The sequence below is a fragment of the Tursiops truncatus genome, chromosome 6 (assembly GCF_011762595.2).
Source record: "Tursiops truncatus isolate mTurTru1 chromosome 6, mTurTru1.mat.Y, whole genome shotgun sequence".
NCBI lineage: Eukaryota > Metazoa > Chordata > Mammalia > Artiodactyla > Delphinidae > Tursiops > Tursiops truncatus.
In genome coordinates, this window is record NC_047039.1 from 47,299,085 (window position 1) to 47,324,629 (window position 25,545).

The 25,545-nt window shown below is 42.8% G+C and overlaps 2 protein-coding genes across 4 annotated transcripts in view; one reads left to right on the forward strand and one right to left on the reverse strand.

The window, feature by feature from the left end:
- SLC24A2 (solute carrier family 24 member 2) overlaps positions 1–25,545 on the forward strand; it is a 237,159-nt gene that overhangs the window by 190,522 nt on the left and 21,092 nt on the right. For both annotated transcript variants that reach the window (XM_019934886.3, XM_019934887.3), the window contains one exon: positions 20,770–20,901. In XM_019934886.3, coding sequence (XP_019790445.1) covers positions 20,770–20,901 — 132 coding nt within the window. The remainder of the gene's footprint in view (positions 1–20,769; positions 20,902–25,545) is intronic.
- Positions 7,496–25,545, reverse strand: part of ACER2 (alkaline ceramidase 2) — a 109,885-nt gene continuing 91,835 nt past the window's right edge. The window contains exons 7-8 of one of the 2 annotated variants that reach the window (XR_012332489.1): positions 8,058–8,140; positions 7,496–7,626 (exon numbers count right to left, since the gene is read on the reverse strand). The gene's annotated coding sequence lies outside the window, so the exon portion shown is untranslated. Of the gene's footprint in view, positions 7,627–8,057; positions 8,141–23,777; positions 25,491–25,545 lie in introns of those variants that run through there. The other variant, XR_004526999.2, reaches the window with a different exon arrangement.

Here is a 25,545-nt window from a genome sequence, read left to right on the forward strand (position 1 = left end):
CTCCAAGGTGATTCTGATGCTGCTGGTACGAGAACCACACTTTGAGTAGCATTCCCCTCAAGTTTGTGACCCACTTCTCTAGGCAGAATTTTCCTGATGAGCGATAATGAAGCCAGACCACAGCAAATCCATTCCAGCACTCTCTTCTCCTTTACACCGGGATACCCTCTGCAACAGAGGAAGTCTGTATGTCTCAGACAAACACTTGCTCATTGTTGCCTGTTGCCTTTATTCCCTGAAGAAAGGTGCAAGGAAAGTTTCTTTGTTTAAAGGAAAGGATAAAGATGTCAAGCACCTTTTCATATACCTGTTGGCCATTTGTACATCTTGTTTGGAAAAATATCTATTCAGGTCCTTTGCCGGTTTTTAAAAAAAATATTTATTTATTTGTTTATGTGTTTATTTGGCTGCATCAGATCTTAGTAGGGGCACGAGGGATCTTTGTTATGGTGCGTGGGCTCTCTAGTTGTGCCGCATGGGCTCAGTAGTTGCGGTGCATGGTCTTAGTTGCCCCGCGGCATGTGGGAGCTTAGTTCCCTGACCAGGGATCCAACCCGTGTCCCCTGCATTGGAAGGCAGATTCTTAACCACTGGACCACCAGGGAAATCCCTTTGCCCATTTTTTCATCAGGTTATTCATTGTTTGCTATTGAGTTGTTTGAGTTCCTTATATATTTTGGGTATTAACTCCTTATCAGGTATATGATTTGCAAATATTTTCTCCCATTCCATAGGTTGCCTTTTCATTTGTTGTTTCCTTTGCTGTGCTTTTCAGAAGGTGTACGTATATCAAATCATCACGTTGTATACCTTAAATAGATAGAATTTTTATTTGTCAATCATACCTCAGTAAAGCTGGGGCAGAGGGGGAGAAATGGCTAAAGGAAAAGATAGAGAAATGGCAGCTCCTTCTGCCCTTGTCTCCTCTGCCTTCTAGGCTCCCACCCTCCTGCCCAGAGCCCTTCGGTCCCTTCGTATTAGCTCAAGGGTGAGCTGGCAGAGCAGCTTATGTCCACATGGATAAGCAGCATGTGGCAGCAGGAAGCAGGCCCCAAGGATACCTGGCTGCCCTTGGGGATGACGCAGTCACAGGTGTGCAGAGGGCAGCCTCATCATCGTGCCTCTCCATCTGGCTGGCAGAGGGACATCTGTGTCCCCCACACGGGGCACCTTGCTGCAGGGGAGTGACAGAGTCCCAACTGACCCCTCTCTGAGCAGAGCTGTGTCCCCGGGTCTCACGCAGGGTAAGAGGGCAGATTTGGGCACCATCCTGTTACACTGAGAGCTCAAGGGCACACAGACCTTCAAAGAGCCAGGCTACCAGCTGCCTGCAAGACAGCCTGGCAGTGAATTCCAGATCCACCAGGAGCGAGTTACCCAACCTCGCTTTAGTTTCCTTATCTGCAAAGTACAGAGAGCCATAGTACCTGCCTCATTAGGGATATTAGGAGAGTTAAATGAGATAATATACGTAAAGCATATAGCACAGAGCTAAATGATGTTATTTATATTATTATATGTTCATACCTACTTATATAAACAGCCTCCAAAGTGTCCTTTCCCTATAGGTAAAATGCTTATTGTAGATAAAATGAAAATGAAACATATATATATATATATATATAAAAATATATATATATATAAATTTGAGAGTATTCAGGGTATGATAAGTAAATAAATAAACATCTATGGTAGGGAAATCATTATGGCCCAGTGTGATCAGGGAGGTCTATACAAAGTGCTCTGGGAGACTTCCAGAGGAAGAAATTGACCCTGGCAAGGGAAAGTGTAAAAACTTAAGAGAAGAGGTAACATTTGAGCTGGGTATTGATAGGTAAGTAGGAGTTTGTCACTCAAAGAAGGAGGAGATGACCGAGATGACATGTTCGCTTAGGAGGGAGATTCCTGTGTAGTGATTGGTTGAGAAAGCCAGGGGAACTGAAGACAAATATAAGGTGAGGAGTGGGGAGAAATCCACTAGGAAAAGTAAATTGGGCTGAAATTCTTCCATTGTTGAATCAGAAAATTTTCAGTGTTCATCTAATGTGTGTCAGGCAATGTGCTGGGCCCCAGAGATGCCCACCCATCCTAGCAGAGCAGAGAGCCTGCTAATGTAAACCAAGGTATAATTATAGACAGCCATAGGACCATGAAGAAAATAAAGCCTGGTGACTCAGTGGAGGGGCCCTTTTAGGTTGGAAGGTGAGGGAAAGCTTCACTAAGGAAGCGTCATTTCAACGGAGGCTGAACTTTAAAAACAGGTCAGTCAAGGGAACAGCACCCACAGAGGCAGAGATGAGCTCGGCTTGTTTGAGGAACGGAAAAGTCACTGTGGCTGGAGAGTGGGGAGTGGAGGGAGGCATGATGGTGGCAGTGAGGTCTGACAGGAGGGCCGAGTGGAGCTGGCCTGCCTTGTAGACCATGATACAGAAGTTGACTTCATTCTAGGGCAGCAGCAAGCTATCAGAGGTTCCCAGATGTGATTTGCACTTGTAAACGATCCAAGGGACTGCACTGGGGTGTAGAGAGTGGATTTGTGGCAAGAGATCGTGTAGTAGTAGTGGGGCAAAGAGGTCGCTGCAGGAGTTGAGGCAGAGCTGATAGTGGCCTGGACCAGAGCAGTAGACAGGGAGGGGAGGGGAGGAGAGAGGCACAGGGATCATGAAGGGCATTGTAGGCACCGCTCAGCAGTCTGGACCTCCACCTGCTGGGAGTGGAGAGGCGTAGAGGCTTTAAAGGGAGCAGTGGCAGCTTTGGATTTATGTGGTAAGAAGAGAGCTCTTTCTGAATGGTCAAGAAGGGGCCAGAGTGAGGGAGGACAGGATGCAGGGCAGAGAGGTAAGAGCCTGTTCGGTTCAAAGATCAGCAAACTATGATCTGTGGCCAAATCCGGCCTGCAGCCTTTTTTTGTACAACCTATCAGATAAGGATGTTTTTATATTCTTGAAGGTTTAAAAAAAAAAAACAAGGCAGCAGTAGCATATGTGACAGAGACCGTAAAGCCCATAAAGCCTAAAATATTTACTATCTGGACCTTCACAGGAAAAGTTTGCCCACCCCTCATTTCAACCATCTGCAGTCTTTCCAAAAAAAAGAAAAAAGAAAAAAATAATGCGGAAGCTCTTCATGCACTTATATGGAATGATCTTCAATATATGTTGTTAAGTGGGAAAGGCAATGTGCCAAATTACATCCAATATACTCTTTCTATGTAAGAGAAAAAAAAGGAGGAAAATAACATATAAACATTTGCTTTGGATGCTATTGAAGAAACTGGTCATGCTGAGTACTTGCAGGACAGGGGCCTGTGGTAGGGAACCAGGGTGGGAGGTAGCCTTCTGCACACGTCTTTCAGTATGTAGCCTCCTGTAGCTTTTGAATTTTGAATGAGTTAACTGTTTTACCTATTCCAAAAAAAATGCAACAACTAAAAATAATAATGGGTTAAATTAAAACAGAAACAGTATGCATTAGTCCTTTAAGAGTAGAAGAAGTATGCGTTAGTCCTTTAATAGTAGAGTCTCTGAAGACAGACCACAAATTGAAGACAGAGTTCAAATCCCAGATCTGCCACTTACCAGCTGTGTGACTTTGGACAAGTTACTTAACCTCTCTGTTCTCATCTTCCTTCTCTCTGAAACAGGAATAGTAACCTATTTCATAGCATTATTGTGAGACTCAAAAGCTCGTATAACAGTTCTTGGCACATGGTAAGCACTGCATAGGTGTTTGCTATTATTAGCAGTACTTAGTAAAACTGTTTAAAAATGGCTGTTAGGTAGCCCAGATGACAAGGCCTCAGACCAAGTATTGGCTGTGGCAGGGGTGACAGTGGCTGGATGTGAGAGCTGTTTCTGAGGCAGAATTGAGACCCTTTGGTAATAAATTGGTCACAGAGCATGAACAAGAAAAAGCAGTTGTGGGTGATACTTGAGTTTCAAGGCTGGAAAAACTGGGTAACACAGTAAATTAAGGCTGTGATTCCAGAGTCAGAAAAAAAGGTGTGAAATCAGGGCACTCAGGCCACCCAAAGCACAACTTCACAGAAAGGATTCAATGCCTTTTTATTGTGTTGGTTTTCTTTCTTTCTCAGTTGTATTTTTATCAGGCTCCAGGAGGAATGAGGTGTGCATCTCGACTTTATTAATGGAAATGATGAGCCCCACACACCACACACTCACTGCTGATACTCTCCTGAGAGTTTAACCTGTCTCGTGTAATTAACCTGCTGTTTTCAAAACCCTCTTTACCAATGAACTAATTTTACACTGACACCTCAGCTCTGAGACCTTCCTTCTGTCCAGACTTTGCGCTGGCAATGAAGAGCATTTTAAAATATTCTCTTACCAAGGAAGCCCCTTTGCAGGAGGTTTTCTGCTTCATTTGTATATTTTGTGGAACCAAGAAATAATTTGACTTTTCGAACAGCTTAGTGCTAATTATCTTCTCCCAATACCTGCTAACAAAATGCTGTCAATTCTAACAGAACTGATTTGAGCTGTCAGTGAGAATTTACCAACCTTCTGAATTTTCAATGTTGGAAATTTATCCAGGTTTGAAAAACAATTCTAAGATATATTCTCTCCCACTCAGAACCCAGCATTTTCTTACATTTTAATTTTGCCAGTCTAGACAACAGCCAGGTGATTGCACGTGGCCGGCTTGCTCAGGGAAGCTGCCTGCCTTGCTGCGTCACCAGCCTCCAGACACGACACATCCAAACTCTTTACATACACACGCACAGTGAAAGGGTAGGAGGGGAAATGCCTTGCAAAGTTCTTAGATTCTGAAATCTGAAAATCTAAATTTTTTCTTGTATTATGCTTTTTATATGTTGCAGCTTTTATTTCATTTCACCTCTGAGACTTCTCTCTGTCCTTAGGGAAATCCAGATTGTCTTTGCTTTGGTTAAGAGTTGCCCAGATGCACCAGTGGGCAAACAGACTTATTTAAGATAAACACATTCCTAGAAAAAAGAATATGTATGTGCGTGTGTGTGTGTGTATATACACACACACGCACACACACACACACATATACTCACACAAACATACATGTACTGATAGATAGATAGATGATAGAAAATGTATAAAATGCAGACTTTTTTCTTTTTTTCTCACTTTACAACTTAAATATCATCTTGCTATATTAAGCCCTTCCTTTCTCCCTTTGGGATTTCAACCCTGACTTATTTCTCCCCAGTCTAGCATTCGTCCTCACCTAAACTCAGTATGGTTTTTAAGATCTGCTCTCATAGTGCTGATAAAAATATTTGGGTATTATGTGACTAAGTAAAGGATGAGTAGGGAAAGATGATGGGTGTGATTGTAAGCTTAGATTTCTCTTAAGAAAAATAAAATAAAATGCACAAAGGTATTTCTCTACTATTAAATGTGCATCCCTGAGGGTGGTAAAAAAGCGCTGTTGTCAAAGACAGCGGTTTGTTTTAGATTATTGTTGTCATTTAAAGTTATAGCGATGATTTAGAGCTCCGTAGAAAGACTTCATAATAAACATTGGTCCAAAACATTAGCTCTGATAATATTTCCAAGATTATCCAAGCAGATGGGACCTAGAATCCATATGATGTCTTTCTTCCTAAAATATTACCTTTAGTTAGTAAACATTTACTTTCTTAGCAGTAGTAAGTTTTAATAAAGGCCTTTCGAACCTCAGATCTTCCTGTTATTCAGAGAGCAAGTATCTCTTCTAAATGATTAAGGTGAAATAGCCAGATCCACCATTTTGAAAGTTTAAAAACAGCTAAGGACCGAATTTCCCACTATTGATGAGATTATTCAATCTCTTGGAACATTGGTGAAGCATAATAAGAGGATTCTGGCACTCAAGAAATGGAGGAAAGTAGAATATAGTGGAAAGTGGGGCTGGATCTCTGTGTCTGACACAGCCAGAGCACAAGGGCAGTACTGGGGAGAGAGGGCAAGGCCTTTCTCTTGTGAAAGAAAAAGAATATCCAAAGATTCTTCATCAGACTGGAGTTTGCAAGGTCCAAGCCAAGAAACTTATTAGTATCTGAGAAAAGCTAATACAAACTATAGAAAAAAGCAAAAATTACAGTGTTTTGTAACTACCAGGCCTTAGTACATGGGTTCCATTTCTGGAGGAGATAACATTTTTTCCTTTCAATCTATACATATATGTTTTTAAGGAAAAGTTGAGATCTAGTTTCTATATCTGATGACCTGTACAATATTTACCAACTGCTTAAAATGCACTCAGAGGCCTTCTGACCACACTTGAAAATGAAATAGATAGATCTGACTCTTGGGTTTCTGCCTAAATTTGAATATTGACAGAGAATCATAACTTCACTTAGAATCTTACTGTTAATAACACCATTTGTCATTGTGCTTTCTGAAGTAGTTTGAAGAAAGTCTATTAATTATTCACATAAGATACATTAAGAGCTGCCTATTAATAAAAAGAAAAAACTCCATTGACACCCTGAAAAAAATACCAACATTAATATTACTGTTCCTATGAGTAATTGTAATCCAGTTGATGATAAAATGATGAGAATGGCTTTTGAAATGTAGCTTTTATGTTGACGAATCTTTTACGATTTGTATCAGCAGGATTTACGAAGCCCATGAAAACTATACAAAAACCAGTTTAAAATAGCAATACAGAAAGAAATCCATCTTGTCCGTAGGTTGCACCTCAGAATTATTTGGGCAAAATGCAAAGTGAAGGAAAGTAATTGCATTTCACCAGACTCTCCAAAAGCCGTTTTACATTAATATAAAATGGTTTCTTGGCTTCTTGGAGAACTTAGGTCCAGACAGCTTCATCACTCACAGCAAAATATTTTGAAATCTTGGTTTCAATTCAAAGTCATGGAGAAGCAGATGAAGTTTTTTCAAGTTGCCACTGCTGAGTGAAACCTCATCATTTTGTATTTAATATGCTAAGTTCTTGATGCTAGATTTTTTTCCATCTATATGTAAAACAAACCATAAGATGGTATTTTAAGGGGGGGAATTATTTCCTACTGCTAGACAGGCAGAGATTAATCACTTTTTAAAAAATCTGTGTGCTACATAAATGTTAGCTCTGTTGGTTCAGGATGTCCACACAGAAGGCAATACAGATGTCTCAGATGGTGCTGCCTTCCAAAAAGAGATGCTTTTTGACTGACCTCTTCTTGACTTATCTCTTGGAAAGGGATAAGTGATAGAAGCACAGAGGTAAAAACGGAGTTGAGAGATGAAGGATATTGGTAAATAATGCAAGGGCAAAGACATTGAGAAACTCAGAGAACAAAAATAAAGAGATTTCTCAAAGACTAGGTAAAGAATGAGTGAAAGGGTGATTTAAAAATAAATTAGAGCAAGTGAACATTTTATTTTCAAAGCCAAAAAACAAAAGGTTTCAAAAATAAGGTATTTTTAAAAGATAAATATCCATAGGGACAGTGTGTAGAAGTCCACTCGGGCTCCCGTAACAAAAAAATCACAGGTAGTTTAAACAACAGAAATTTATTTGCTTACAGTCCTGGAAGCTGGAAGTCTAAGATCAAGGTTTCGGCCAATTCAGTTTCAGGCAAGTGCTCTCCTTCTGGCTTGCAGTTGGTTGTCTTCTCTCTCTGTCCTCACAGAGCCTTTCCTACACAAAAGGGTGTGGGTGGAGAGAGAAAGGAGCAGGGGAGTGCTCTCTGGTGTCTGTTCTCACAAGGACACTAATCCTGTCAGACCAGGGGCTTACTCTTATGATGTCATTTAACCTTAATTACTTCCTTAGAAGCCCCATCTCCAAATACACCCACACTGAGGGTTAGGGCTTCAGCATATGAATTTTGGAGGGACACACTCTGTCCATAATAGTTGGTAAGGATTCATCTTAGAGTTGAGTAACTGAATTTTTCCAAACAAGACTCTGGTCTTCCATCATTGTGTCTAACAGTTTTTCTTCCTGGCTCTCCTGGTTTTATTCCCTTTTAAAAGAGGAAAGGCAAGTGGCAAATGAAGTTGTCCCTAGAGCCCTTAGCTGACCCATCCCAGAACTCTGAGTTTGCACTCAAAATGACTCATACACACCTTGTTTGGCAAGTCCTGAACGATAGCTCTGGGGTCCCAAAAATTCGTTTTCACTCAGACGTTTTGAGTATAGGTCTTTGGGTCTGTAAGACAAAATGATCCACAACCTAGTAATGAGATTTTTATGGATCGATATTTTGAATTTCAAGCACAATGTTCTAGCTCTGTAATAGACAAAATGAAGGCTGCTGGTATGTTGACCCCACTAATTGGCCAACCACTTTAGGGAAAAAAATGGAGATGAGATGAAAACCACTTACTGTCCCTGAGCCAGCTGACACTTATGGTGGGAGTTTATAATAAATGCCTACTGCTCAAGCCACCCAGTCTATGGTGTTTTGTTATGGCAGCCCAAGCAGACTAATACGCTGACCATATGGATATTTTCTTTTTAAAAAGTCTCCTTTTTGAATAGATTTCCGTTGTAGTAAAGCACTCCATGGAATGTTTCTTGGAAGGCACCTTCTACTTGCCAAACACATGTTGGTTTCAGAGCCTTTCACTGTATTAAAGTGTGACTGTGCATTTTTGAGAGCTCCAACTCGTGTGTTGTTTTTAGCTCTGCTCAAAAGACAGAGTCAAGGTATCACAATATTATGAGTCTGCTTGGAAGCTTTGTTTCAGATAGAAAGTCTACTTACAGCCCACCTACTGAAATAAAAGAGCATTTTCTCCTTAGGGCTATGGAATATATTTACAAAGGCCTTCTGTTTATTCCTCTTACCAAAGTGGAAAGTAAATTAGATTGTTGACATCACAGTAGTCCATGAATGCTCAGTGAATGTTGGATGAATGGATAGATGGGGAACACAATTATTGCAGTTTCCACTTTCACATGAAAAAAATTGAATTACAGAATTTTATTGCTTGGAAGTATCATAAGTCACCTAGTTAAACTTCTCTCTCCTGGATATCTTTGAAGAAATTCTTCTCCTAACTATTTGTTAAAAATAATAATAATAACTAATGTTTATTGACTGTTTACTCTGTCCCAAGCGCAGTTCTAGGTGCTTTTCCTGGACTGTCTCAGTTAATGCTGTAACAGCAGTCACATTGTAAAAGAACGTTCTGGAGCAGAAGTAGGGTCTTCTTCGTCTTTTAGTCCCTTCTCCAGCAATCCCTTCATTAGGTGAGGCACGTTCAAGATTTCGTCTCTCTCTAGGAGCCTCCCACGTACGCTTTGTACAGGTGCGCACACCTTCTCGTCAGTTCCCAAGGAAACCTAACTGGAAAAGTAAAACATGCCACCTTTGTCAAGGAGAGTATTTTTAATGCTTCAATAATGAAAGAGGACGAAGGCAAGAGGAGAAGCAGATCATCCCTGTTACAAGACGATGCTGTTCTTTTGTGCATATTCTTCCCCTGAGGTTCCACTGGCCTTTGAACACGGAATGCTGGAGTCTGGAAATAACCCACCTCCTATTTCATTTCTTGCTGGAGTTAACCTTGTAAAGGGCTTAATCCATCTCCTCCAATGTCCCCTAGATACTCATTTTAGAAGTAGCCAATACAGGATTATCCACAGTTATGGGAATCAGGGGTGACATCAAGCAATGAAATGCACATAAAATCTCGAGCCCTCATTATGGTGTACTTGATTGTCACCTCCTCCTACTTCAAACCTGGGCTAAATTTCTGCACTTTTTTCTTGGATAGAGATGCTAAAGAGCAAGTCTTTCTTTTTCACCTGTATTTGAAGTCCTGACATTCTTTGATATCTTATCAATACCCACATTTCATTTTTAAATTTGTACCTGGCTCCTTGGAGGTATCACCCAAGGAGATAGAAGAAGGAAGAGAGTATCACCATGGCTCCTTCCCCACCCATGCCCAGATCTGCCCTTCATTTCTCCTTCAAAGCTGCCCTGGATGGTATAACAAAAACACCATAGACTACATGGCTTATTTTTTTTTTAACATCTTTATTGGGGTATAATTGCTTTACAATGGTGTGTTAGTTTCTGCTTTATAACAAAGTGAATCAGTTATACATATACATATGTTCCCATATCTCTTGCATCTCCCTCCCTCCCACCCTCCCTATCCCACCCCTCCAGGCGGTCACAAAGCACCGAGCCGATATCCCTGTGCTATGTGGCTGCTTCCCACTAGCTATCTACCTTACATTTGTTAGTGTATATATGTCCATGCCTCTCTCTTGCTTTGTCACAGCTCACCCTTCCCCCTCCCCATATCCTCAAGTCCATTCTCCAGTAGGTCTGTGTCTTTATTCCTGTCTTACCCCTAGGTTCTTCATGACATTTTTTTCCTTAAATTTCACATATATGTGTTAGCATATGGTATTTGTCTTTCTCTTTCTGACTTACTTCACTCTGTATGACAGACTCTAGGTCCATCCACCTCATTACAATAGCTCAATTTCGTTTCTTTTTATGGCTGAGTAATATTCCATTGTATATATGTGCCACATCTTCTTTATCCATTCATCTGATGGTGGGCACTTAGGTTGTTTCCATCTCCGGGCTATTGTAAATAGAGATGCAATGAACATTTTGGTACATGACTCTTTTTGAATTTTGGTTTGCTCAGGGTATATGCCCAGTAGTGGGATTGCTGGGTCATATGGTAGTTCTATTTGTAGTTTTTTAAGGAACCTCCATACTGTTCTCAATAATGGCTGTACCAATTCACATTCCCACCAGCAGTGCAAGAGTGTTCCCTTTTCTCCACACCCTCTCCAGCATTTATTGTTTCTAGATTTTTTAATGATGGCCATTCTGACTGGTGTGAGATGATATCTCATTGTAGTTTTGGTTTGCATTTCCCTAATGATTAATGATGTTGAGCATTCTTTCATGTGTTTGTTGGCAGTCTGTGTATCTTCTTTGGAGAAATGTCTATTTAAGTCTTCTGCCCATTTTTGGATTGGGTTGTTTGTTTTTTTGTTATTGAGCTGCTTATAAATTTTGAAAATTAATCCTTTGTCAGTTGCTTCATTTGCAACTATTTTCTCCCATTCTGAGGGTTGTCTTTTGGTTTTGTTTATGGTTTCCTTTGCTGTGCAAAAGCTTTGAAGTTTCATTAGGTCCCATTTGTTTATTTTTGTTTTTATTTCCATTTCTTTAGGAGGTGGGTCAAAAAGGATCTTGCTGTGATTTATGTCATAGAATGTTCTGCCTATGTTTTCCTCTAAGAGTTTGATAGTTTCTGGCCTTACATTTAGGACTTTAATCCATTTTGAGCTTATTTTTGTGTATGGTGTTAGGGAGAGGAGACAGAATTTGACTCAAAGCCTGAGTGTTATGATTCCTTTTGGCTCCAGTAGAGTCATCTTGGTAGTATGTAGGAACCATGTGTCATGTTCTGGGTTAATTCGAGCCCTCATTATGGTGTACTTAATTGTCACCTCCTCCTACTTCAAACCTGGGCTAAATTTCTGCACTTTTTTCTTGGATAGAGATGCTAAAGAACAAGTCTTTGTTTTTCACCTGTATTTGAAGTCCTGACATTCTTTGATATCTTATCAGTACCCACATTTCATTTTTAAATTTGTACCTGGCTCCTTGGAGATATCACCCAAAGAGATAGAGGAGGGAAGAGAGTATCACCATGGCTCCTTCCCCACCCACTCCCAGATCTGCCCTTCATTTCCCCTTCAAAGCTGCCCTGGATGGTATAACAAAAATACCATAGACTACATGGCCTATTAACAGAAACTTATTTCTCATAAATTTGGAGGCTCGGAAGCCCAAGATCAATTGTCTGGTGACAGCCTTTTTCCTGGTTCATAGACGGACATTTAGTCACTGTGTCCTCATATGGCAGAAGGGGCAAGCTAGCTTCCCAGTTATATATAAGGACACTAATCCCAATCCTGAGGACTCTGCCACCCTGACCTAATCACCTCCCAAAGACCCCACCTCTTGATACCATCACCTTGGGGGTTAGGATTTCATCATATGAATTTTGGAGAGACGCAGATATTCCATCCATAGCAGACTCAAGAAAAGGAAGAGTGCATCCAAGAATCAGATGTTTCTGATCAGCTTTTGCAAGAACGTGGGGCATCCAAACCACCAGACATTAGTTCTAGACTCAAGAAAATCAACCAAAATTATGTCAATTATGTTCTTAGTGTTTGCCATAGCTAACATTTTTGTTTTAGTAGATTTGATTTATTACAAAAAGCTGGAAAACCTAGTGTAATTGGACATAAAGCACATTCATACCTACTTTATAGGAGTGAGGAGGGGAGGACATGTGGTATTTTGGAAGAGCCTTGGGTTGGGAGTGAAATGAGCCTGGCACTGTGACCTTCCTTCAGCATATCCCTTCATCTTAGGGTCCTCAATTGGGAGGGGGCGGCGCTCAATGACCCAGGACCCCTCCAGCTCTGAAATTCTGGGGCCCTAAAGTTCCTACACTAGATGATTGCAGAGGTCTATATGATTGCAGCTTGTCTTTCAAGATCATTCAGTGTCCAAATGATAAAATGAATGACAAGTTCTTGGACAGGAAGGTGGTCCCACATTAAAACATTGCAGGGGACAAAGAAGCTCTGCTTCACAATGACAAGGTTTGTAAGGACTTTGGGGGCCTAAAAGGGGGTGAGGTGCACCAGGTCCAGATGCCTTACAGGTGACACGTATGTGTTCTTCTGCTATTCCAGCATTTCCGTTGATTTGCCTGGGGTCACATAGCTAGCTAGTGGCAGAGATGAGATTAATGGCAGAAGGGAAGAAGGTTAACATGTGCTGATCCCCTGGTCTCTCCCAGGTACTGTGCATCCTGAGACTGCCTGAGAGTTACTATCCCCAGTCTACAGATGAACACCTCCCACATAGCCTACATATTTCACGTGGTTTTTTGTTTGTTTGTTTGGGTTTTTTTGCGGTACGCGGGCCTCTCACTGTTGTGGCCTTTCCCGTTGCGGAGCACAGGCTCCGGACGCGCAGGCCCAGCGGCCATGGCTCACGGGCCCAGCCGCTCCGCGGCATGTGGGATCTTCCCGGACCGGGGCACGAACCCGTGTCCCCTGCATCGGCAGGCGGACTCTCAACCACTGCGCCACCAGGGAAGCCCTTTCACGTGTTTTATTAGTGGCTTTTGTTGAGGGTGACAGTTTCAGTATTCTTGATGCACCCACCCAGCCTCATATCTCAGGCTCGGTGAATGTTTTTATGGATGTCTCTTCCCACTCCGAGCGCTTCGGGGTCTTCTTGGGGATTCATAGCACGCACTGCACTCCATGAGCTTTGCCCCATTTGCTCATTCGTGTGGGCATCTGTGTGACTGAACAATGTGGAGGTAAAACTGATTCTTTTTTTCTACAGATATAAATTGTAGAAACAGCAACAGCAACAAATATACTAGGAACCATTCTTTTTAAGTAGAAGTCCAAATCACTTGAAATCTTCACCTTCCCCCAGTTTGACCCTGGCCCAATATTTTAGCATAAATGAATTATATTTTTACAGAGATACCTAAGTACTGGCATTGCATTTTATCCAGCATCATGCCACACTGAAGGGACTCTCCAGTGGGAAGAGGTGGCTTTCCTGAGTGCTGAACTGACTGGTCCTTTTGAGGGGGTTAAAGAAGAATCAAACCCCACCGAGTTGAGAGCTAGGCAGGTGCAAGCGATCCTCTGAGCTTTGCTCCTTGTGAACTGGAGATGAGATGTTATTACCAATCAATAAAACTGAACTCAGGGATGGCCTATTTTCAGCTGCCTCCTGGGTGTTCATTTTAATTCTCTGACAACAGAGATTGCATTAAAGTGGGCTCACCTTCACGCAGGAATCTTGCACAGTGCCCTTCACAGACAAGAATAAGAAATTGAGTTGCCTCCAAGAAATATTTTTCTGGCTGGAGAGGCAACTTCTGGACTAATAAATCCAACTCAAGCCCCTCCAATGGGAACCTGACACTTATTCTGGGGCAAACCATCCAGACGAGGCACAAGTGGAAATAGCATAAGATGCACGTGCAGGGCTTCCCTGGTGGCGCAGTGGTTGAGAGTCCACCTGCTGATGCAGGGGACGCGGGTTCGTGCCCCGGTCTGGGAAGATCCCACATGCCACGGAGTGGCTGGGCCTGTGAGCCATGGCTGCTGAGCCTGCGCGTCCAGAGCCTGTGCTCTGCAACGGGAGAGGCCACAACAGTGAGAGGCCCGCGTACCAAACAAAAAAACAAAACAACAACCAAAAAAAACCAACAAGATGCATGTGCAAAGAAGCTGAACCAATTCTCATAATGCTAGGCCACAAATGGACGGGCTGCTGTCACTCCTCCCATTCACTAGATAAAGGAAAATAAAAATGAGTTGATTGCTCCAGAGACCTCCCAATAGGTGCTTACTGCCCCCTGGAACTGTTCTCTTCTATCTGTAGGTGTTCTGATAGCCAGACCTCCAGATTCCAACCTTCAGTATTGATAATGAATCCAAGAAGGTAGTTGTCCATTTGTCATGTGTTGTCACGTACAGTAACATCTTTCCTCTCTCTCACTCATAAAGTTATCCCCAAAATTCTGTTGGACCACTGCAGAGTTTTATTTTTAGGTCTGCCCCACCTTCACAAAGATTCGAGGCTGCTTGCAAAAATACATCTGATGTAAGAGGATAAAATGACTAGTTTGAGAAAATTCAGCAAAGGATGGAAAGGAAAGGAAGAGAGTTAGACTAGAGTAAGGTGAGTGCAGATTCCAGTGCTGTGATTGCTGGACAGGGTTACAGATTTGGCTCTGAACTCCCCAGTACCAAAAAATAAAGATTATCGTTTCCCTGATGCACGGATTTCTCAGTTTCTCGGAGGAAGCCTGACTCTTCCCAGTGCTGAGATGTGAAAGAGTTTTCTCCCTTGATTCCTCCTAAAGAGGACACTGGATCAGCCAGGATAAGGTTCTACTGTGAGCAACCAAAACCCCAAGATAACAACAGCTTAAGCAAGATAGAATTTTCTGTCTCTCCCAAGTCTTTTTAGGCAGCCCGGAGCTAGAATGGCTCTTGATGGGTGTCAGAGGTCAGATCCTTTTATACTATTTCTCCACCTCATGGTCTAAGATAGCTGTTCAAGCTCTGGCCAAAATGTCCCCATTCCTGGCAGCCAGAAGGAGGAAGGAGTGAGGAAGGATACACCTCCACCCTTCAAAGATACATCCCAGAAGTTGCAGAGAATACTTCCCATTCCATCTCATTGGCCAGAACTTCATCCCATGACCACACCTTGTTACAAGGAAGGCTAGAAATAGTCTTTATTCCAGACCCAGGCAAAAGTAGGCCTTCTATCACTAAAGCGCAAGGGCGGTGTATTAGGTTGCTAGGGCTGCTATAACAAAATACCACAGGCTGCGTGGCTTAAACCACCGAAATTTATTTCCTCACGGTTCCGGAGGCTGGATATCCAAGATCAAGGGGCCTACAGGTTGTTTTCCTCTGAGGCCCCTCTCCTTGCAGATGGCTGCCTTCTTGCTGTGTCCTCCCACGGCCTTTCCTCCGTGCATGCACATCCCTGGTGTCTCTCCATGAGTCCTAATACCCTGTTCTTATGAGGACACCAGTCGTATTGGGTTAAGACCCGCCCTAATGTCCTCATTTTAACTTAATCACCTCTTTAAGGGCCCTATCTCCAGTCACAGCTAAGGTCCTGGGGGTTGGGTCTTCAAAATATGAGTTTGGGGAGACACAATTCAATCCATAACAGGCAGAATAGATACTAGAGAACACGCAGAAGCTGTTGCCAGCATCCCCGTAACTAGATAAAGAATAAATTCTTTGGAGCCATTTGTTCTGTCTCCCCTTTGAAATCCAAGTCTCCTTCAAATCAAGAGTCCCAGAACTTAGTGCAATGCTTTCTACCTAAAAAGAACTCAGTGAATACTTGCAGGTGGTCATGGTCATGGTCACCACCCAAGGAATCCCAGCTCGAGCAGAGAAAGGCAGCCAGGATTCCTGATTCTCCACCACCTGCTCTTCCCACCAGGCTGCACTGACTCCTTCAAGATCAGACAACCAGAATGTGGAAACTTACAGTTCTACGTCTTAGGCTCAGATTTTCCATGTCAGAGATTACAAGGCCCTAAAGCAGTCATTGGTACCCTGGTTTTACAAAATTCTAGGGATTCTGTGGAGACCCCAGTAGATCTCAAACTACCTTAAGCTATCACGAGACATTTGAATTTTTTCAGGATCATTTTGCCTTGTTTTTTTTCTATAGACGTGCTGCAGAAGCTTTAGGAGGTAAGGATGGATTTTTGCAAGGTCAAAGCCAGGATGCCGCAACTCCAGGAAAAGCTGGAAAATCAGTGGCCAGCCTCTCCCGGGGCCGAGACAAATGAGCATGCCAGCAGCCCCAGCTTGGGCAAAGGCAAATCGAGCCCCCAGACTTCGAACAGAATTTTTTCCCTCTAACCAGCTTGCAAGCTGTTGCCCACTGAACCAGAGTGAGATTGCACTTGGCAAAAAGACAAAGAGAATTTCCCCTGAATATGCTGACAACCTTGCTCCCCAGGCACCTCTAGAATCCTCCGAAGGGTTCTGGGCTCCTGTACTTCTCTATAGCAAGATTTGTCCCCAAGAGGCCGTGAAGTCCCCACGGAGAGCACTGTTTGTACAGCCTGAGACCCAATCTCTTCTCCTCGTCCGTTTCTGCCCTAGCAACAGCAACCTCAGATGCAGATTTTGGAAGCCGTACAATAGAGCTAATTGTTTGTGTTGGACCAGTAGTATGTTTAGAGCTTATGTATCTAAACAGACAATTATTTTCTGCTATATTCTAGGGGTACTGCCTGCCTGGTGACTTTGGCAGATTGAGAAAGGAGCTAATCCGTAGGTTATAAGCACAAGGGTTATTGATGAAATGTCACCATCTGTTGGTGTCATTAAAATGATATGAGTCATAAAGAGTTGCTTTTGTTTTTTCTCTGAAAAAGGTTAGCTTAGAGTTTAGAGAGGAGTTGCTCGATTGCAGATGGCAGTGGGGGACCTGACTGGGGGGAGTGTCAACTCTGGAAGGGGGAGGAGCCTTGATGAGCTCATCAGATCAGCCTGATGGGTCTTCAAGGAAGTGCTGGCATCCTCTATCTGAATAAAACCACCTACCTTGCATGAGACAGGGTACTTATTAGGCAGACTGCAAATTCTCAACTCTCCCATGGTCCTCCCTATTCCTGAGGCATCTACCAGGTGGGGAGGGGAAAGTCATTCATTTGGATTAAACAAGAAAGATCGTATCTGGGAGGGAACAGCTAAAATGCACCTGTCTCCTAATCTTCACTGGTCTGATTACACAGAGATTATTCATGTAGTCAACTGACAGCTTGGGAGGCTGGTGAGCCCAGCAGGGAGTGGTACTCTCTACATCCGCTACATCTTCTCGGAGGACGATGAGTTGGCCCAGAAGAGGAACCAGGGGCAGCATGCCCAAGCTTCTGTCAGGGATGTGAGCCCTCGGGATAAGTAAAAGAAGCAGTGGATGAACCCGCATGAACTACATAGCAAAGGAAACAGCTTTTGGTTTTGTTGACTTTCTCTGTTGACTTCCTGTTTTCACTTTCACTGATTTATTTTTTTTCTCACAAACATTTTTTTTATACAGCAGGTTCTTATTAGTTATCTATTTTATACATAGTAGTGTATACATGTCAATCCCAATCTCCCAATTCATCCCACCACCACCCCACCCCCGCTTTCCTCCCTTGGTGTGCATACATTTGTTCTCTACATCTGTGTCTCTATTTTTGCCTTGAAAACCGGTTCACCTGTACCATTTTTCTAGATTCCACATACATGCGTTAATATATGATATTTGTTTTTCTCTTTCTGACTTGCTTCATTCTGTATGACAGTCTCTAGGTCCATCCACATCTCTACAAATGACCCCATTTCGTTCCCTTTTATGGCTGAGTAATATTCCATTGTATATATGTACCACATCGTCTTTATCCATCCGTCTGTCGATGGGCATTTAGGTTGATTCCATGTCCTGGCTATTGTAAATAGTGCTGCAATGAACATTGGGGTGCATGTGTCTTTTTGAATTATGGTTTTCTCTGGGTATATGCCCAGTAGTGGGATTGCTGGATCATATGGTAATTCAATTTTTAGTTTTTTAAGGAACCTCCATACTGTTCTCCATAGTGGCTGTATCAATTTACATTCCCACCAACAGTGCAAGAGGGTTCCCTTTTCTCCACACCCTCTCCAGCATTTGTTGTTTGTAGATTTTCTGATGATGCCCATTCTAACTGGTGTGAGGTGATACCTCATTGTAGTTTTGATTTGCGTTTCTCTAATAATTAGTGATGTTGAGCAGCTTTTCATGTGCTTCTTGGCCATCTGTGTGTCTTCTTTGGAGAAATGTCTGTTTAGGTCTCCTGCCCATTTTTTGATTGGGTTGTTTGTTTTTTTAATATTGAGCTGCGTGAGCTGTTTATATATTTTGGAGATTAATCTTTTGTCCATTGATTCATTTGCAAATATTTTCTCCCATTCTAGGGTTGTCTTTTCGTATTGTTTATGGTTTCCTTTGCTGTGCAAAAGATTGTAAGTTTCATTATGTTCCATTTGTTTATTTTTGTTTTTATGTCCATTACTCTAGGAGGTGGGTCAAAAAAGATCTTGCTGTGATTTATGTCAAAGAGTGTTCTTCCTTTGTTTTCCTCTAAGAGTTTTATAGTGTCCGGTCTTACATTTAGGTCTTTAATCCATTCTGAGTTTATTTTCGCATATGGTGTTAGGTAGTGTTCTAATTTCATTCTTTGACATGTAGCTGACCAGTTTTCCCAGCACCCCGTATTGAAGAGACTGTCTTTTCTCCATTGTATATCCTTGCCTCCTTTGTCATAGATTAGTTGAACTTTATTGATTTCTGCCCTAATGTTTATTATTTCTTTTCTTCTGCTTACTTTGGATTTAATTTGCTTTTCTTTTTCTAGTTTCCTAAGGTGGAAATGTAGATTACTGATTTTAGATCTTCCTTCTTTTCCAACATATTGCATAGCAAAGGGATGGGGAGCATAAGAAGTATATTTAATGAGGATGCAGACAACCTGAATAAATCGTGCTGACTTCCTAATTCTGCCTTATTCCCTAATCCTCTTATATCTCTCATATTTGGTGTTTAAAATTCGTTCACCCACTGCCAAGGACATCCATGAAAGAGAAAGAACCTTTTTCAGTATGGCTTAAGATTAGCTTTTTTTAATAATTTTTTTTTAATTTTAACTTCTGGAGAGAAAGTGGGGGTGATTGTGTAAACCACTACAAATCCTTTTGGCAGTACTAGGGTGTAAATTATAAATAATAAACATAACGTGGGCTTTCCTGGTGGCGCAATGGTTGAGAGTCCGCCTGCCGATGCAAGGGACACGGGTTTGTGCCCCGGTCCGGGAAGATCCCACATGCCACGGAGCGGCTGGCCCATGGCCGCTGAGCCTGTGCTCCGCAATGGGAGAGGCCACAACAGTGAGAGGCCTGCGTACCACAAAAAAAAAAAAAAGAAACATAACATGCAGCAAATCGGGCCTCACACCCAGCCCTGCCTCTAGTCTTATCCTTTTCCTCTAAGACAACTTGCCCAAGCCTGGCCCACTTACCACCTCCCTAGGGAGAGAAGTGCTGGGGGGATTCAGTGCTGCTTGAAATAGCACAGGATGCTGGAAGCAAGAGCCATGGGTGGGGGGCAGGGGGGAGGGCAGGAGCTGTATGAAGCCTGTGTGGGTTATTTATATGGTCTCAAAAGGAAGCATCCATGGAAATGTTCCTATTGATATTTTTAGACCTGACGCTTGGTCCTGCTGCTGCACTTTCATTTTTAAACAAGCAGAGAAGGGAGTGATTGATGCTGTCTGCAGTGCTGTTTCGGAGGCTTGGAGGGCCCATCTGACAGGCTAATGGTCATCCTGCCAGGCCCTGATCCACCTTCTGTCCCTTCTAGCTCTGGGACCTCAGAAGCTGCTGACCTCAGCAGGCAGCGAATAATACGCTGGCCGCTTGCTGCCAGGTCAGAAACTCTGAAGTTTACCCCCTGGCTCTGCAGCCCTGTGTGCTCGACCCCCACAGGTTTAGCATCCTCTACTTCCATACTCTGTTTCTCTGTGAATGCATATATATGTTTGCATAATAAGCCTTTGGCCGGAAATAAAATGGTTTCGAATTTAACGAGGTGATTAAGCAGGTTAGAAACTCACAACCACACAATAATCCATGAACTTAACTATTCCAGGGTCACTGAAGGGAGTTGAGTATTGTTACCGACTGATTTCTGTGGTTACTTTCATTTGCCCACTCCAAATCAGTGTTCTAAAAAAATGATTTTTAATTATTTTAATTAAAAAAAATGTATTCCCAAGGATACTGAATCCTGTGGCTTTCTCCTTAAGAAGAGAGAAGAAAGTTGGCATTGGGGTCTTTTGCTCTGCAGGTATGGTTTCTCCTAAGTTCATGGATCAGAGTCCACTCCAGTTGAAGGATCAGTTCAGGAAAGTGAGAAGCTGGAGAGTGTTCAGGGAAGGGAAAGACAGTTCTTAAATTCTCATGGCTGAGCAATGCATTGTTTGTTCCTGGGAGTCAGACTATGACAAGGTGGGGTTCTCTTACAAACCTAAAAATTACATGGATGAAGCAGCTGAGATGACCCAAGAAAACTCCTAATGAGATCCGGAACTTCTCTCCTTGCTTTGTGGCCTGCAGATGTTATTGTCTTTTTTGTTCATTTTCTCTCTCTCTCTCTTTCTACAACAGACCACAGAGACGGGTGAAGACGAGGAGGACCAGCCTCTCAGCCTGGCCTGGCCTTCCGATACCCACAAGCAAGTCACGTTCCTGATTGTTTTCCCCATAGTGTTTCCTCTCTGGATTACCTTACCTGATGTTCGCAAACCTGTGAGTAGAGCATTTTTTTTTTTTTTGAAATGAATTTCTTGTAAAAAGCGCAGCATATAGCAGTATGCACAGCCTGCTTCTACTTGTCTTAAAAGGAAAAGGGGGTGACGTATACACATGTATATGCATATATATGTGCCTGAAATTTCTCTGGACAAATACACAATAATAGTGATGGTTCTGGCTGTTGAAACTACGTAATGAACGGCCCCAAAACTTAGTGGTAATGAAATGACAACCATTTTATTCTGCTCGTGGATCCTGTGGACACGTTGGGGATGGCTGGTCTCTGCTCCACAGTGTTTGGGGCCTCAGCTGGGAAGACTCAAGTGGCTGGGGGCTGGAATCATCTGGAGATGTCCTGGCTCACGTTTCTGGCACCTGGGCAGAGATGATTCAAATTCTGGGCTCAGCTGGGACTGTCTACTGGAGAGCCTAACGTGGCCTCTCTACGTGACTAGGGTTTTCTCACGGTATGGAGGTGTCAGGATAGTCAGATGTCTTACATAAGAGATCAGGACTCCAAGAGTGAGTGTTCTAGCAACACAAGGAGAAGCTGCATTGTCTCTGATGGCCTAGTCTCAGCAGTCACAGAGTCACCTCCACTGAACCCTACTACTCAAAGCAGTCGTAAGTCTGTCTTGATTAAAGGGGAGGAGATAAGAAGTCTCCCTAGAATATATCAGTGTCCTATAGCATATGACACCCTCGATGGTAGCAGTTTCAGAGAACTTGCGACCATGGTTTAAAACCACTACAGTGATTGTCTCTGCAAAGGGGAACTGAAGGTCTGAGGCAGAAGGGTGACTCACATTTTGTTGAATATTTGTGTACGTGAATTATTCGTTCGATTCAAAAAATAATTTACAGAAATGCTTTCGTCTGGTGTAAATGCCTGTATGTCTGATCTGCTCCCACCAGTATTATTATCATTACCATAATCAATATTATTATCTGCCGCTATTATGTACTGGATGCTGTGAACACAATACCATCTTATAATCAGCAAAGTACAATCTGAATGTAGATCAGATCAAAAGAACATCCTTTCCCAGTAGCGTCAAACTGGGTTCCTGGGCCACTGTCCCAAAGGGTGAAAGAACTAATGAGAGATAAGGAGAAACAGCTCTACTTTTTATTATGGCCCTATACACACACGTACTCATTCAACAAACGTGTGTACCTACTATGTATCATGCTCTATCCTTGGTATACTCCATAAATTCTATTGTAAATCTCAGAAAACATCTAGTATGGGCATATACATATATATATATATATATATATATATATATATATATATATGCCTGCACTATATATATATATATATAATTATATATATATATATACACACACATACATATAATTGGCATAAGTAGAAAGAAACTTAGGCAAAAAGAGTTAACTAGCTCAAGCCTGGTCACTTCCTAGGTCATAGAGCTGAGATTCAGATCCAGGCCCGGGTGACCACACAGCTTGGGCTCTTCCTCATATTTCTTTTTTTTTGGTGGTGGTACGTGAGCCTCTCACTGTTGTGGCCTCTCCCGTTGCGGAGCACAGGCTCCGGACGCGCAGGCTCAGTGGCCATGGCTCACGGGCCCAGCCGCTCCACAGCATGTGGGATCTTCCCGGACCGGGGCACGAACCCGTGTCCCCTGCATCGGCAGGCGGACTCTCAACCACTGCACCACCAGGGAAGCCCCTCTTCCTCATATTTCTTGATGCCAGAAGGTAGAAATCTGAAAACATTATTTCTAAAAGCATTTGGAATAGAATACTGTAGTAACATCCAGCATAATGTAGCATCCCTCTTCAAGAGCCCTGTGATGATCACATCTTCCTCCCTTGAAAAAGACTGGAGAAAAATCCTGTCTCGTTACCCTGACCTAGAAATAATCCAGCCTGATAGAGAGCCTTGTCTTGTCAAGTACAGGCCAGGAATGACCCCTCATTTAAGGACTCCTGACATTAGACGATTCCTAGGAAAGGGTGAGTGTAGCAGGTGTGGCTCACTTAAGGTGCTATCTAGGTTTCTTTGTTCAAGATGCTGTTACAGAGCATCTGCTGTATGCAAAGGCCTGGCTTCCTGGAAACCTGCAGCCAAATAGCTGGAATGCGTTCAGTTTCTTCTTGGCTCCCATCACATTAACATTTCTGAGATGTGTGTGCTCACATGCACTCACTCACTCATTCTCTCTGTCTCTCTCTCTCTGTCGCCATTGCTCTGCTGTTTAGTCCGATGCTTTTGCTTAACTCAGGGAGGAAAATGAGGGAGACAGACAGGGTTTTCTAAATCCCCACAGCAGGCCTAGAGTGATATGGCCCAGAGTAGTGGGGTCTGGTTCACTGATAAGACTGACTGATGTTATCAAGTAGATAACTAACAAGGACCTGCTGTATAGCACAGGGAACTATACTCAATATCTTGTAATAACCTATAAGGGAAGAGAATCTGAAGAAGAATACATATAATATATATTGGGTTGGCCAAAAAGTTCGTTCGGTTAGTGAATACATTGTTCAATAAAATTCTTGGTGAAAATGAAAAATGTGTCTTTTATTTTCACTTAAAGCTGAACGAAATTTTTGACTAACCCAATATATAACTGAATTGCTGTACTGTACACCTGAAACTAACACAATATTATAAATCAACTATACCTCAATTTTAAAATTTTAATAATAGTTTTAAAAATAAATTTTTAGGGCTTCCCTGGTGGTGCAGTGGTTGAGAGTCCGCCTGCCAATGCAGGGGACACGGGTTCATGCCCCGGTCCGGGAAGATCCCACATGCCACGGAGCGGCTGGGCCCGTGAGCCATGGCCGCTGAGCCTCCGTGTCCAGAGCCTGTGCTCTGCAACGGGAGAGGCCACAGCAGTGAGCCTGCGTACCGCAAAAAAAATAAGTAAATAAAAAATAAATAAATTTTTAACAAATGAGTGATTGATGTCAGCACACAACTGCTGAAGCCATCAGGAAGATGTGCAGGAATGGGAGGAAGCTGCCTATGACTCAAGGCCCTAGAATCTCAGGGTTGCATGGGACTTTTAGAGCAAAGGCTGGCAAAGTGTTCATCCCCTCCGTGATCTGATCTGATAGGTCAAGGAAACTGTTAGGGAAGATCAGAGTTCTCAACCTGTAACTCCTAGACAGCAAACAGGATTCCACCATGGCTGTAGTTACCTGGATCGAAACAGAGGCTGATACTCTTATCCTGAGGGGTTCAAAGCAAGCAAATACAGCTGAACATGATGTCCCCCCTGTAGTACTGCTGACTGGTCATTCGCTGAGCAGCATCCCGTGGGAGCCAGCCCCTGCAGCGTGCGCTGGGGTAGCCAATGGGGCTTTTCCTCACTGCACCCCCAAGGGCCATCCCTGGATGGACTGGATTTTTTTCTGTTTCTTTCTGAGTATACCATGTGCTGTTCCAAGCAGAAATGAGACTCCTAGGTAGAACACTGGGTGTTTCTAGATTTCCTCAGCAAATATTTATTGAGCACCTATTATATGCCAGGCATCAGGCTTATGCCCTAAAAAAGATATAAAGACACATCAGTCACAATTCCCATTTTTAAGATGCTCTAAACTCAGTAGAGGAAACAAAGCATGACCACATAGAACTACAGAGCAAGATTGCACAGCTGTACTAGTGAGAGCAGCTAGACTCGAACCCAAGTCTCCTGACTCTGGAGCGTTCTCATGCTACCATTTACTACAGTGGCTTTTCCCACACGATTCATGAGCTGTACAATCATGGGAAAGTTACTTCTCAACTCTGGACCGCATATTTCCTCCTCTGTGAAATACAGGAGTGGAGGAAGCTCTCTAGATTCCCTGCCAGCGGTGACATTCTGTGATTCAGGAAAGCATAAAGAGATAACTATCAGTACAATATTGCTAACTTAAGGTGACCATATATCCCCGTTTGCCTGAGCTAGTCCGAGTTTACTCTCAAAGCATGCCGGTTTGAGTTATATGGTCATTCTTTGCGTACATGAAATGCCGAACGAAAGCATGCCGATTGATACAAAGGCCAGTAGGTGGCTTCTTACTCATGCTCAGCTCAGGAGAGTTTCATTAGGCTTGATCTTGTGTCAGTTAGCTCTTGCTGTGTAACACACCACCCCAAAACTTAGTGGCTTAAAACAACAAGCATTTTTTTGGCCCATAATTCTATGAGTTGGTGATTTAGGTGGGGCTCAGCCTGACAGTTCTGCTACTTACTTATACGGCTGAGGGCTGGTTGGTGTAGGCGTGTGTCAGCTGGAACACCTTGTCTCTGTTCCACTGGTCTTGTATCCTTAAGCAGGCTAGCCTGGGCTTATTCACATGATGGAGTAGTGAATGTAGTGAAAATGAAAGAGTAGTGAAAGTGAAAGCCGCAAAGCCACAAAGATCTAGTTCAGAATCTGCACACTGTCATTTCCACCACATTCTATTAGTCAATTCAAGGCATAAGGCCAGCCCAGATTCAGAGGCTTGGGAAATAGACCTCATCTCTTCATGGGAGGAATTGCAAAGTGATGCGGTCATTTTTGCAGTCTGCCATGGTCCTCATGTCCTGCCACAAGGGCCTCTTGAAAAATTATCTAGGGAGAGGAGAGACAGAAGAGAAAACTATCAATTAATAGACACTTGCTACTC